Below are 12,381 nucleotides of genomic sequence, written 5' to 3'. Positions count from 1 at the left end.
GGTAATCTGAAATATTGATCACAAATTACTACTTTATCCCTCAGTTAATCAAACATCGCGTTAACTCATTTCGGTGATAGTAGCGAACGTAGTACTATTTACCATTACTATACTGAACGTTCACAAATTACAAACCAATCCCTTTCACGTTTTACAAACTTACCAATATTCTTGCAAAGTCCGAACAGGCCCATTCATAAAGAAGCAATGAACTTAAACAAATGTATTACACTATGTGGTAAACCCAATTTTCGATCAAAATGTCAGGAAATTATCAGACGGCATTTTTCGGACGAATTAAAACCTCCCAGGAACATAGTTATATCCGGTGCTCCAGGATCCGGCAAAACAACGATAGCCCGGATGTTGGGCGAAAAACTGGGTTGGAAGACAATAGATGTTGACGATGACTATCTGGAGCCATTTTGGGGCATGCCAGTTGCTGACAAAGTGCGCCAAATGGAAGGAGAGGGATTTGAGGCAAGTTCGCAGCTGTTCATAAAATTTCAATAAATTTCTGGAAATTATCCAGGTAAAGTTCAACAAGGCCTGACTTTGAAAGATTATATGTTTACAGTAATCCAAGTAACGGGACAGCTGTTTCCTTTGCCTTTAATATTTTTTTCGTAACCATGTCCGAACGAAGTATGATTGTCATATTTTACGGGGACAGTTATTTTAAGTATTTGCTAAAGCGTGGTTTGAACAAATTATATTAACATAAACAATTTTACCCATTTAGCAGTAAATTGAAAGTGCGATCTAAGAAAAACCGTTTAAGCTTTGCAGGCAATTCTGAAGGCAGAGAGTGAGGCCTTCTGCCAATTAGAGCTTCCTCAGAATACCGGATACATCATATCAACCACTGGCTCCATTCCACTATGTCCGAGAGCAGTTGACCACATGAAGCAATTAGGGTCTACAGTATACGTTGACGTCAAATCACAAGATATCATTCAGAGGTGTGTATTTGTTCAATTGAAAAGTACAGAAGGTCGCGGGAGACCTTGTTTTTAGCTGGTACTGATTAAGAAATAATTTTGGCCACTATTTCTGTAAATACTGTTTCTGACCACCTTTCCGAAAAGGTTGACTTGTTTGCTATCATTGATCTTGAATTTAATTTACTTTCAAAGCACAGAAATTGTTAACACACTTCCTGGTAGAAAAAAAATGTTAGAAAACAACTTCCCTACTATCATAAGAAAGTTAGTTATTGGAAGTGACCAACATATATGTTTATCTTCAAAATGCTATAAAATAAGTATTAAATGGTGCCAAATATCACCGAAGAAGTTGGAACTCTTCAATTATAGACTGAATGATTAAGATCAACTTCGTATTCAACACTTTAGACTGGGATCAATGAAAGTGGACAGAATTTTTCGACACAAGCCAGGTGCTGCAATAGAAGATGTGCTAGCCTGGAGAGCGGACAAATATGACAACGCATACGACTACAGGTCAGTACTAAAATAAACATTCAAATTATCAAGACGAATCCGACCAATTTATTCCAAAGAAGAACCGAATATTGATTAAAAGACGACCAGAATATTTAGCCTTAAATAGCAGCCAATTCTGCAAAATGAGATCTCGATTGAAACTTTGTCAGATTCTGGTAATAAAAATGCGTCTATCAATGATCAGTCAGGACTGATTAATCTGTTAACGGTTAGGACAAATTTGTTAGGGCTGAACAACTTGATTGTTGTATCTTTTTTCAGAGCAATAATACCAGAGCAATCTAACAAATCAGAAGTCTTCAATTACGTACTTCAATGCATCAAGCGTATGTCACGAAGCGAAAACTTCATCTCAACGCGGCGCTCAAACAGTGAAACCGACTTTCAACCTCAAAAAATCGACTTTCTAGATGTCATCTTAAAAAGCGTAGCTCCCGATGGTGGGTTGTATTGCCCAGAGTACAGAATTGAACCATTTACCAAATCTCAGTTGAAACGGATCAGTGATTTGTCATGGGTTGATCTGATTTTAAGAGTGCAAGAGCGATTGATTGACCCAAGAGTGATTACACCTCAGACATTACGGCAGATTATACAGAAAGCGTATGAATCTTTCGCAGACCCGAACAATCCTGTTCAGTCAAAGAAATTATCAGGTACAAATTATAAATTCCCCTAAACGTTCAGCGCTTGCACATTCTAGGCCCGACAATAGTGCTAATCTTAATTATTGGGGTTTGGGGGCCATTTTAGGTGAAAACATTTTTTAATTCAGCACATTTTAGCACTGCTGCGGTTGTTCAAATAAACGCAGCCGCTATCCCTTAAAGATACATCATGCAAGGAGAATCGCACATATGTACTTTTGCACAACTAGTTCCTACTTTCATTTGAGAAACATTCGAAACTAAATATGCGCTCTGACAAATCTCAAATTTTAATATTTAACCAGCAGAAAAAAAGAATAAAAACGCGTTTAAATTTAGAAGATATTATAGGAAAGTTCAAAAAACAATGATGGGCAATCAAACAACGTTTCCATATTTTGTTTTGCAGACGGTTTGTTTATCAATGAACTATTCCATGGACCCACAGCCTCATTCAAAGACTTTCCCTTACAACAGCTACCTCACTTTTACAATCTGGCCATGCAAAACAAAGAAGTCCGAGAAAAACTGCTCATACTAGTAGCAACTTCAGGAGATACAGGGGGAGCTACATTGGACGGATTTCAGAGACTAAGAGAGGCAGCAAATTCCCATCAGATCCGGACTTTGGTTCTGTATCCATTCAGAAATGTGAGCAAGATACAACAACGTCAAATGCTGCATTATGACAATCCACCATTGAGCAAAGTCTATGGTTCGTACATTATAATGCAAATATGTTGACGGTTAAATTTAAGCATGGCCTTTATCTCGTGAAGCCAAATATAAAAAACTCAATAATTTGAACAATTTATGATACTTGCAATTTTGAACGCAGAAAACTGACATACTAGCCAACCATAGCAGAAAATAGGCTCTTTATGAAGCCAGGCAACCAAAGGAATGGAGCTCTTCAAAATACTTAAAGTTTACAGGAGTTGATGGAAACTTCGACGATTGTCAGCAACTGGTTAAGAAGGCGTTCAGACAACAGTCTACCTCAACTTCTAACGATACTCGATACCGGCTCTGCGCCGCTAACTCTGTCAACTGGGGACGGATAGTTGGTCAAATCGGGATGCAATTTGGGTCCTATTTCCAACTTGTACAGCGAAACCTTATCAACGTTGGTGACGAAATAGACGTTTCGATACCAACCGGAAACTTTGGCAATATTTACTCAGCATTCTTAGCCCAGAAAATGGGCCTTCCAATTAGACAATTGATAATGGCATCAAACGAAAACAACGTTTTGACTGATTTTGTTCATATCGGTACACTAGATATCAAGCGTGATTTAGTAACCACATCATCGCCTGCAATAGACATCCTACAGCCTTCAAATTTGGAAAGGTTTCTTTTCGACATCATTTCTCACAACTCGGAAGTTGTCAGAAAATTCTACGGCGACCTTGCAAGGAACAGATATTTCAAACTACCAAGTAATTATACAATTTTGAAGTAACAAGACTTAAAGTAGCGGAGCAAAATCAAACAGAAGAAACAAATATTTCCTTATTCCTCGTGAACCAAATTTTTCATTTTCACAATTTCAGTGCAAAAGTGATGCACGTGCCGTATAACGGAAGGGACGGGGGTGGTTAATAATAAACAAACATTCTATCGAAGGTGAAATTCAAATTATTACGCCTTGCCCCTCAAGACCAAAAAATCAGTTGCAGTGTTAGCCCGATAATCCTGACTTAAAATGAAGCACATTCACAAAATCAAATTTTAATACGATGACAGATGCAATGGTCATACAAAGAAAAGAAATTACGGTTTCAAGTGAAGCTAGCAGGTATTACGCAGGAACAATTTTGAAGCTTTAAAGTGAGACATGAAATAAAGCTCTGATAACCTGTTTTGATTACGTTTAGTTCAATTGACTGAGAAAGTGCAAACAATACTAAAGGCTGACTGTTGCTTTGAACGAGAGGCAGTCAGAGCTCAGACACAAGTTGCCCATGATTTCGGATACCTCATGGATCCGCACACGGCTGTGGCGTATGACGTTGGATTGCGAAATAGGGTAAGAACATTTTCCGGTTAACAACAATTTTGCCCATGGGGACTACAAATCACAGCTAGAAAAGCACAGATGACATACCCATCTCAAAAAATTCGAAACCATACATTGTCTTAACCTCATGAGATGAAGAACAGATCTCGTCATTTATTAAGCACAATCTTTGTCAAATTTCGACAACTCAATTTTTTCAGAGAACGGCGTGATATAACACCCACCATTCGGAAGTAATGTGAAGAAAAAATGAATAGGCTTCGCAATTTACAAAATTAATTTTCATCGGGAGATTTGCGGCTTGAGAAAATGAGCTCAGTCATTCAGTTTTGTGAGAATGCTGGAAAAGGTATCAAAAAACGTTTATTTCAGAACAAAGTTTAGAAATCAAAACTTTACAGAGTTTTAATGCTCTTTCAATGTCTTCTGAGAATTTGGACTTCAACAGTTACTTGCTTTAAAATATATTCGTTTTAAGCTATAAGAGAACGTGTATAAATGCAGAGAAATGATTTTCCAACTATGCTCATCAAGAAAAAGTTACACTCTATAACTTTCGGTTTTCACACAATACATCGCTAAGACCATTAATTATCGAATAACTAACGCCTTCGCACAGCTAGTTGTTCCGACCCCCACTTTAGTGGGGAGGAGGAACTATATACTCAACTGGGTTTTTTTGTTCAGTCAATTTTGGCCGATCGATATATTCATCGTAGAGAATTGTGAGTGTTATCATTGAAGAGCACGTCCAGCGTAGAATACGGAATTAAAAAGATTTTTTTTCGATTTTAGTTTTTTACAGGAGTTATCGAGGTCAAAAGTTTTGTGAACATTCGACTGTTTTTGTTCACATTTTTAGTAACTTTTGCAAAAATTTGGAACAATTTCGCTAATATAGTTCAAAATAAGTTAAAATTTTTAACGACAGAGTGTTGTTGTTCCCTTTAGAGATAGAAGAGCGTTGCTGAATTGTTTGATTGAAGTTTTTTTTTGGCTAAAATTTTCGATAAAAATTTCAAAATTCAAACTTTTTTCATCAAAAATGGCACAAAATATGCTTTTTTGGTCCACTTTGTTGTGGACTTTTGTTGTTGACTTAGTGACCTAAAAACCTTAAAACAGACTCCCTATTTTCAAAAAGAGCGCTAGTTGCAATTAGGCGCCGTATGAAAGTCTTCTGGAATTAAAACTTTGCCGTTTTTAGCAAATTTAACTCGATGATAATTATACAAAACGGATCGTTCTTTTTTTTAATATTTGAAGAAATCCACGCAACAATTGGTCTAATTCGCAAACACTTGGAACACTTGGTCGGTTTGCTGGGCGCGCAACAAAATCAGGGAGAGGTTCGACAATATCATGGATTCTTAGAACCAGAGACTTTTTGGTTATTATTTTGTTGCTGCCTTTTTCAAAAAGTTTTGCTTTTGATTTTTAATGTTAATTACTGACAATACTTTTTATTCATGGCTCCGTTAATGACAGCTCCAATTTACATAAATTTGAGGCCGAATGTAGATAGTTTGTTTTCAGAGAACCAAAGGGTTTTTATGGCTTTGAGGAAGAGTTTTAGTAAAAATTTAACTGAATTTTAGTAAAAATTCAACCACTCAAAGATCTAAATTTCTTCCTCAAGGAGTGCAAGTGAAACTTTTCTATTCATTCCTATTTACCTAATATCTATTATGTTATTGAATGTATTTGTTTTAAGGAAAATTCTTTTTTTTGAACTTGTCAATTTTTTATATTATTTTAGTCATTATTTTGTTTATTCTCAGTAAGTACAGGTCAATCTTTCCTGCGTATAGAATATAAACTAATTTTGTGGCCGGTTGTGTTAACAGAAGGTTTTCTTGCTTTTGGTACTACAAGTTTCATACAAAATTTTCTGATTTTCGTGTATAATTTTTTATTTTTGCTGTTGTTTTTGTTTATTTTGTAAATTGAAACATTATTTAACAATCTAACTGAAAAAAGCTTTACAACATTTGAAATTTAACATATTTTTTGTTTTCATAACATATGGTTTGAAGGGCTGCGACACCGTTCTCGTGCAGAAATTGGTAGAGTTTATTTTTGCGCTTTATTTGTTGTAAATTTTTGTTGTCATATGCCAAATATTGTGTAATTTAAGGTCTCAGTGTTCAACTATAGATAAACAAATGAACTTAATGACTGATATCGGTAAATAGCTAATGGCTGTTTTGACTTTCGAATTAAATTTCTAAAAAAAGAGTAATAGTACTCTACAACGTTTTTTCGTATTATACAATGTTGTATCATTTTCGTAAATTAGCCTCATTATTTAGAGCTCTTTTTAACGTTTTGTTGAATCAAACAATAATTTTTCTGCTGTTTAAACGTTTTAAACTGTCTTTAGGGCTTAGATAATTTGTTTCAGAAGAATTTTGTGAAATTTAGATACTTTTCAGTTTTTGTGGTACTTTTTGTTGTCATTTTGTGAAAGTCGTTTTACAAAAAACGTTATGATGGTCAAATGAGACGCAAGTGAAGGTGTTATATTCTCGCAGTTAATATCTTATAAGTTTAATGGCTTCAAACCTGTGGTTTCAAAGTCGTTTGTGAAACTTATTAGTTCAGCTTTTATCTAATGTCATTTTATAGTCTTATGATCTAGTCTCATTAATAACAGTCGCAAATAATTTTCCGAGAAGTTGCAAGACAAACTGTCTACTGGTTTAGTCGAAAGCTTTTGTTGGCTATGAATTTTGAAAATATTTGTCTTTAATAAAAAAAGATAGATTGAGATCTGCCAATTTTATTTTTGTTAAATTGTAGCTAAGCATCTCTAAATACAACTCACATCATTTATCTATTGAACTACAATTTGCTCTTCATAACGGTTTTATTTTCCTCAAATGGTCTTTCTTCTTGGAATAACCAGTTTTTATAAAATCAATTTTCGTGATTTTTGCATATGTACACCTTTTTGTAGGTTTTTGTTCTCTTTTCACAGTATCACAATATTGGGCGTCATTTGATTTACAATTTTTGTTACCCTCAAAAAATGCAAACGAAGATTTTTATTGTTTTTAGTGATCAGCTTAATCTTTAATTGATTGGGGGGACATCGTTTTCGTGCATAATTTTTCGTGTAAATTTTTAGTTTTTGCCTGTACTTGTCGTTTTTTTTTGTAGTTGTATGACATATCCTGGATAATGAAAGGCCTCAGTCACTCTCTATTGAGGTATAAAGGACTCTTTCAATGATTTCATTTGATGCGTAATGTTTCTAATCAGTTCGAATTTAATTCTTTTTTTAAAAAAGCAATTTTGAATAAACTTTGCCCTTTTTGCTCATTTCTAGTCGACTTGCTGCCAAGTCGCATTGAGGAAAAGTCCCATAATTTGTTCTGAAAAAGTGCCGGTTAATCTTCGGAGTATAAATTTTATCTGATGCCATTTTGACTTGGTTATTAGTTGTTTTCAAAAAAATGGTCAAGGAATTTTGGTCGTAATTAATAATTGTAACTATTTGATTTTTATTGCCGTCTTTTCTGGTAGTCATATTATGGTAGCCACAGGTCTCATAGGCCCTCTAGAGTAGATTGTTTTATTCTTTTAGTAGTTTCTACAATGAAGTGAAAAATGTAGATGAGCGGGGTCGGAACTTAATGTGCGAACGCACATTACCGAGCCTCCTTGTTCCGCATTTCTACTTGAAGAGATACACAGAAAAGGTAACCGAAAATAAACAATTATCAATAGAAAACAAATAATATCTCTTTAACAATAGCACGAAATGAGAAATAAATATCAATAAAACCACAAAAGCGGGCAAAAACAGGAAATTCAAAAATTTCAAAACGTTTGAAAGAAATTAGTGCAGGTAAAACTCAAATAGCTCATAAAATTAAATAAAAACAAGCTCCGTCAAGATAATCACAGACTAGAGAGCAAATAACAAAAAACATTATTATAACATAAACAGACTTCCGTCGGAAGAACTGATCTAAACGTCAGGCGAGGGGTTGGCTTTTGTTGTTGCCAGCTGAAACATTATGAAGCTATCCTCCGAGGACGAATATAAAAGCGGTTTTTCAAATTGCTCTTAAAATTATGAATATCTGCCTCCTTTAGCAGCTTCGCTGAACAATACACTGAGAGCTCAGTAGAGCACCAAGCGATCTGATCAAGGAGACTTAATTCCCTCAGGCTTTACCAGTATGCACAGCTTCTATCAATTACCACTCAAGCGAGCAAAAGAAAAATCAAGAAAATGAAACGGCCAAAATGTATCAAGACATACAGGTTCACAATATTTGCTCTAACACCATTCGAACGCAATTAAAAATGCATACAATCTTTCACAAGTATCAATTGAAGCAGTAAAAACGGCAGGAAAAGCGAGCTAAAGTAAAAGAAAATACTACGATTTTTAGAATCTCATTTGTGTCAAAGTTATCATCTTTATTAGCTGCAAGTGGAAGAAAATGAAAACTCAGATCAATACAACATTAAAAATAGTCAACATTAGTATCTGCTAACAATCAAAACTGATATACCAAAACAATAAAAAAAACAGTTTGATCCGCTGAAATTGAAGAAAAACCGCGTTATGTACAATTGCAACGTAGGAAGAAAAAATTCTGCCTGCTTCTTTTAAGACTATTGTAGCCGAAAGCCCCATTGATTGCTCTCATGATTAACCACTTTCTCCCATGCTTTCGTTTTGCCATGTTTATTAATATTTATATTGGAGTTCATCTGATAAGAATTAAAGAAACATGCCAAAACACAATGACGAATCTATTCTGGAAAATTGCACTTAAACTTTCACCACGAAATGATCAGATTTATCTTAGTAGTAGTTTTGAAAGTCATGTTTACCAAACGGGCATTGAGTGACCGCATCTACCTCATAAAATAACAGATGCTCGAGCATTGTTATTTTCATATTCTATTAACCAATAAAAATTTTATTTAAAAAGGCTGAAAAAATAATAGAAAAGTAACTTGGATGTCTCAACTTTATATAGGCTTAAGTCTTATTTCTAAAAGCAGCCTTCAAATGAGATTGAGTCATCCATATTTCACTGTAAATCCTCAAATATGAGTGAAAAATGACGCCATGCATAACTAACCGCAGTCGAAGAATTGCAAAAATGACTGATCAAAAGCGTGACGTCAATGATTGTATCAAAAACACCAATAGAAGGCCAATATTTGCTCTACTCAGCTATCACAGTTACTAAAAATCTTGGTGCAGTCACGTTATGCATCACTGATGCATTCATTAGAGTCACTATTCAAATTATATCCATGCCGAAAATCTGTTACTGAGAATTAAATCTTATGTGGGAAAGATCACTGTTTTCTGATCATAGCTGGCAGATTGCCAGAAATGGCTGCAATGCTTCGTAGACATGCAGTTTTGAACAGCCCCAGAAAAAATGATGCCAGATGAATTTCACTATTTTCGTAATTGCTGAGATGTCATATTTTGATTTAGAGTAAATTTATTAATCTGTCGTTTCTATTAACTACGGTCAAATAAATTACCTCGAATCTTTCAGTCGAAGTAAACAAAAATCCTTTAAAGTCATTTTTGAGAGCAAGGTGTGGCCCAAAAATAATTTGCGCGAATGAACAAAATTATGAGTGAAAAACGACATCACGCACACAACTGTGTTGAAATTGTATGAACGATTTAACAAAAAAGATTTGAAGTGAGCGTGACTTCACTGGTCGTAACAAAATTGTGACAAAATAAGAAATCAAAAGAAGCCTATCAATAGCGCCGCTCACCTGTCACAATTACAGATTATTATGCTTTTTGAGCAATCCATTTTGGAAAGTTTCAAATATGAAGCCAAACATTTTTCAGTTAAGATAATAAGTTACGCTATTGGTCCTAGAATAAACATAAGCTGACTAACGTCAGACAAATTGCTCTCGAACGATAGGCGTGGCAAGTTATTTCAGTGGGGGCTGTAGCCAGGGTAATTTTTTACGGGTGCAAAAACTCCGGCCAAGGAAGGATTTCCTCCACCAACCTTCGCTCTAACTATTCGGCTACCAGTGGCTTGTAAAATCCCTTTTGTTTTAGCAACAGATTTAATTTTTCAATAAGAGCAATTTAGGTCACACAAAAAATCAAGATTCCAGGCTTCAAAAAGTCACTCAAGAAGTGAAATCAAATTTCACTGCTCCAGATCGAAACGCTCAATTAAAAATTACCCGTACCGAACCCCCAGAGCCCATCAGGCCTGATTCAGAGATTTTCCAGAGGCCAAGTCTTGGCAGAGAGATGCCAAGACTTGGGTAGCGAAGCCAAGACTTGAGACATCTCTGGGCAGAGAGAGGCCAAGACTTGAGTTTTTCTGGGCAGCGCAGACCCCAAGTCTTGGGTTTCTCTGAGCAGAGTTAAGGTTGACATCATGAGGATCCGGAGTTTTTATTTAATGAGGGCAACTTTTTTTTATAAATTTGGTGCCCAATTATACGTTTTCTGTCAAAAAAAACCATTTGCAGGTGAAATTTGTGAACTTCACCCCAAGACTTGGGGCCTCTCTGGGCAGAGAAAATCCAAGTCTTGGGTTTCTCTGCCAAGTCTTAGAATCGGTTTCTTCTCTTCACGTTCACTGATATACGAAATATCCCCATGATAAAAGTAACAACTGAGTATTTGTTTCAAAATAGGACCCATGCTTTTGTATTAGGTCTCAAAAAAGATTAGCTGCAATCTGAAGTTCAAAAAAAAACGTTTGCGGTTTAACTGGATCAAATTACATTTTTAAACAATAAACAGTCCTTAAAACTTACACAGCTGATAAATAGATCCTAAAACTTAAGCCAAAAGTTATTAAGAAAGTAACGAAACGAAAAGATTAGTTTAATTCATTCGCGGTCGGTTAAATTAATTCTGTTCTAATTTCTGTAAAAAAATATTTTTGAAACTTTGTCACTTTCAAGAATTCAGCAAAGATATCCCACCATAGTATCCCTGCATATACGGGTTTGCTGAATTCGCATTGTAATGAGGAGTATCCCGATACATATTTGTATTTGGTTTTATGGAGTTGAGTGGGTCAATTTTTGCTCTGTAGGCGCCAAACCTCGAGTTTCGGCCATTTTCGGCTATTTCGGCGGTGACATAAAGTTGACTTTTCTTCTGTCAAGATTAAACATTATAGTGTTTTGGATTGCTCAGTTGATGAGGGGTATCACTAAATACAGATTGTACCATTTTCCTACAAGTTTTGATGGTTTACATTAGCGAAACTTGAAATTTGATAGCCAAAATAGGTCATTTGACCAAATGAATGGGTGAAGTGGTGTTTTTTGCAATTGAACAAGTTTTTGGGCGTGCATTTTGTGTTTTCTATACACTATTTAGGTTGTTGAAGCTAATTGTATCAAACAATGGGATTAATTCAACAATTTTTCTTTTTTCACGATTTCATCAAATTTCCGTGGATGTTGTTTTATGTCAAAACACACAAAACATCATAACCTTCATGGTGAGGTGGGAAATTTTTTCCCACCTCCCCATGAAGGTTTTCCGTGACCCAGAACGTCGAAGTGGACCAGAACCACACACAAGAATACGCCGGCAACTATGTTTCACGTTATTTTACGTCAGTTCCCGAGATTTTGGGCTTCACTTTTAGCCCAAAAAATGCGGTACAGAGCAGTATTTTGTTAATTTCTTCTAAAGTACTGAACCAAATTGAACGGGAGTGGTCGCATTCTGTTGGAACTGAACCCCTCTTGCTTGCAGTGTTTGGTTGGTTTCTCAAATCGTTGTAATCAAAAAGTTATTAATGTTCAAATTTGAAATAGTTCGAATTTTCGGGTTTTTATGGGTGACCCAATTTTCGGTACAACAAAACACGCGATTTAGCCAACAAGTGTTAGTGTTTTAGAATCCCCAGTTAGTGGGGAGTCTCCCCATATATATTTTATATGGTATTTTATGTAGTTGAGATTGTCAATTTTGGCTCTGAGTGGATTTTAAAAAAGTCACCATTACAGGTGATATTGGTGTTCCCCAAAAATGCGTACCCCAAAATACCATAGTATCCCTGCATATACGGGTTTGCTGGATTTGTATTGTAGTGGGGAGTATCCCGATTCATATTTGTATATAATTTATGGAGTTGAGTGGGTCAATTTTTGCTCTGTAGGCGCCAAACCTCGAGTTTCGGCCATTTTCGGCTATTTCGGCGGTGACATAAAGTTGACTTTTCTTCTGTCAAGATTAAACATTATAGTGTTT

General features: G+C 35.5%; 1 protein-coding gene across 1 annotated transcript in view; it reads left to right on the top strand.

Annotated features, from left to right (window-relative positions):
* Position 1: 1 nt before the first annotated feature.
* The window catches only part of LOC142342722 (threonine synthase-like 1), a 38,862-nt gene continuing 26,482 nt past the window's right edge, over positions 2–12,381 (top strand). Inside the window, exons 1-7 of the mRNA XM_075394241.1 lie at positions 2–480; positions 790–962; positions 1,356–1,463; positions 1,728–2,122; positions 2,523–2,828; positions 3,049–3,555; positions 3,994–4,145. Of these exons, the coding sequence (XP_075250356.1) occupies positions 208–480; positions 790–962; positions 1,356–1,463; positions 1,728–2,122; positions 2,523–2,828; positions 3,049–3,555; positions 3,994–4,145 (1,914 nt within the window). The 5' untranslated portion in view covers positions 2–207. The remainder of the gene's footprint in view (positions 481–789; positions 963–1,355; positions 1,464–1,727; positions 2,123–2,522; positions 2,829–3,048; positions 3,556–3,993; positions 4,146–12,381) is intronic.

Source organism: Convolutriloba macropyga, chromosome 7 (assembly GCF_964194025.1).
Source record: "Convolutriloba macropyga chromosome 7, txConMacr16.3, whole genome shotgun sequence".
Classification (NCBI taxonomy): domain Eukaryota; kingdom Metazoa; phylum Xenacoelomorpha; order Acoela; family Convolutidae; genus Convolutriloba; species Convolutriloba macropyga.
This window is presented reverse-complemented; position numbering and strand designations above follow the sequence as displayed.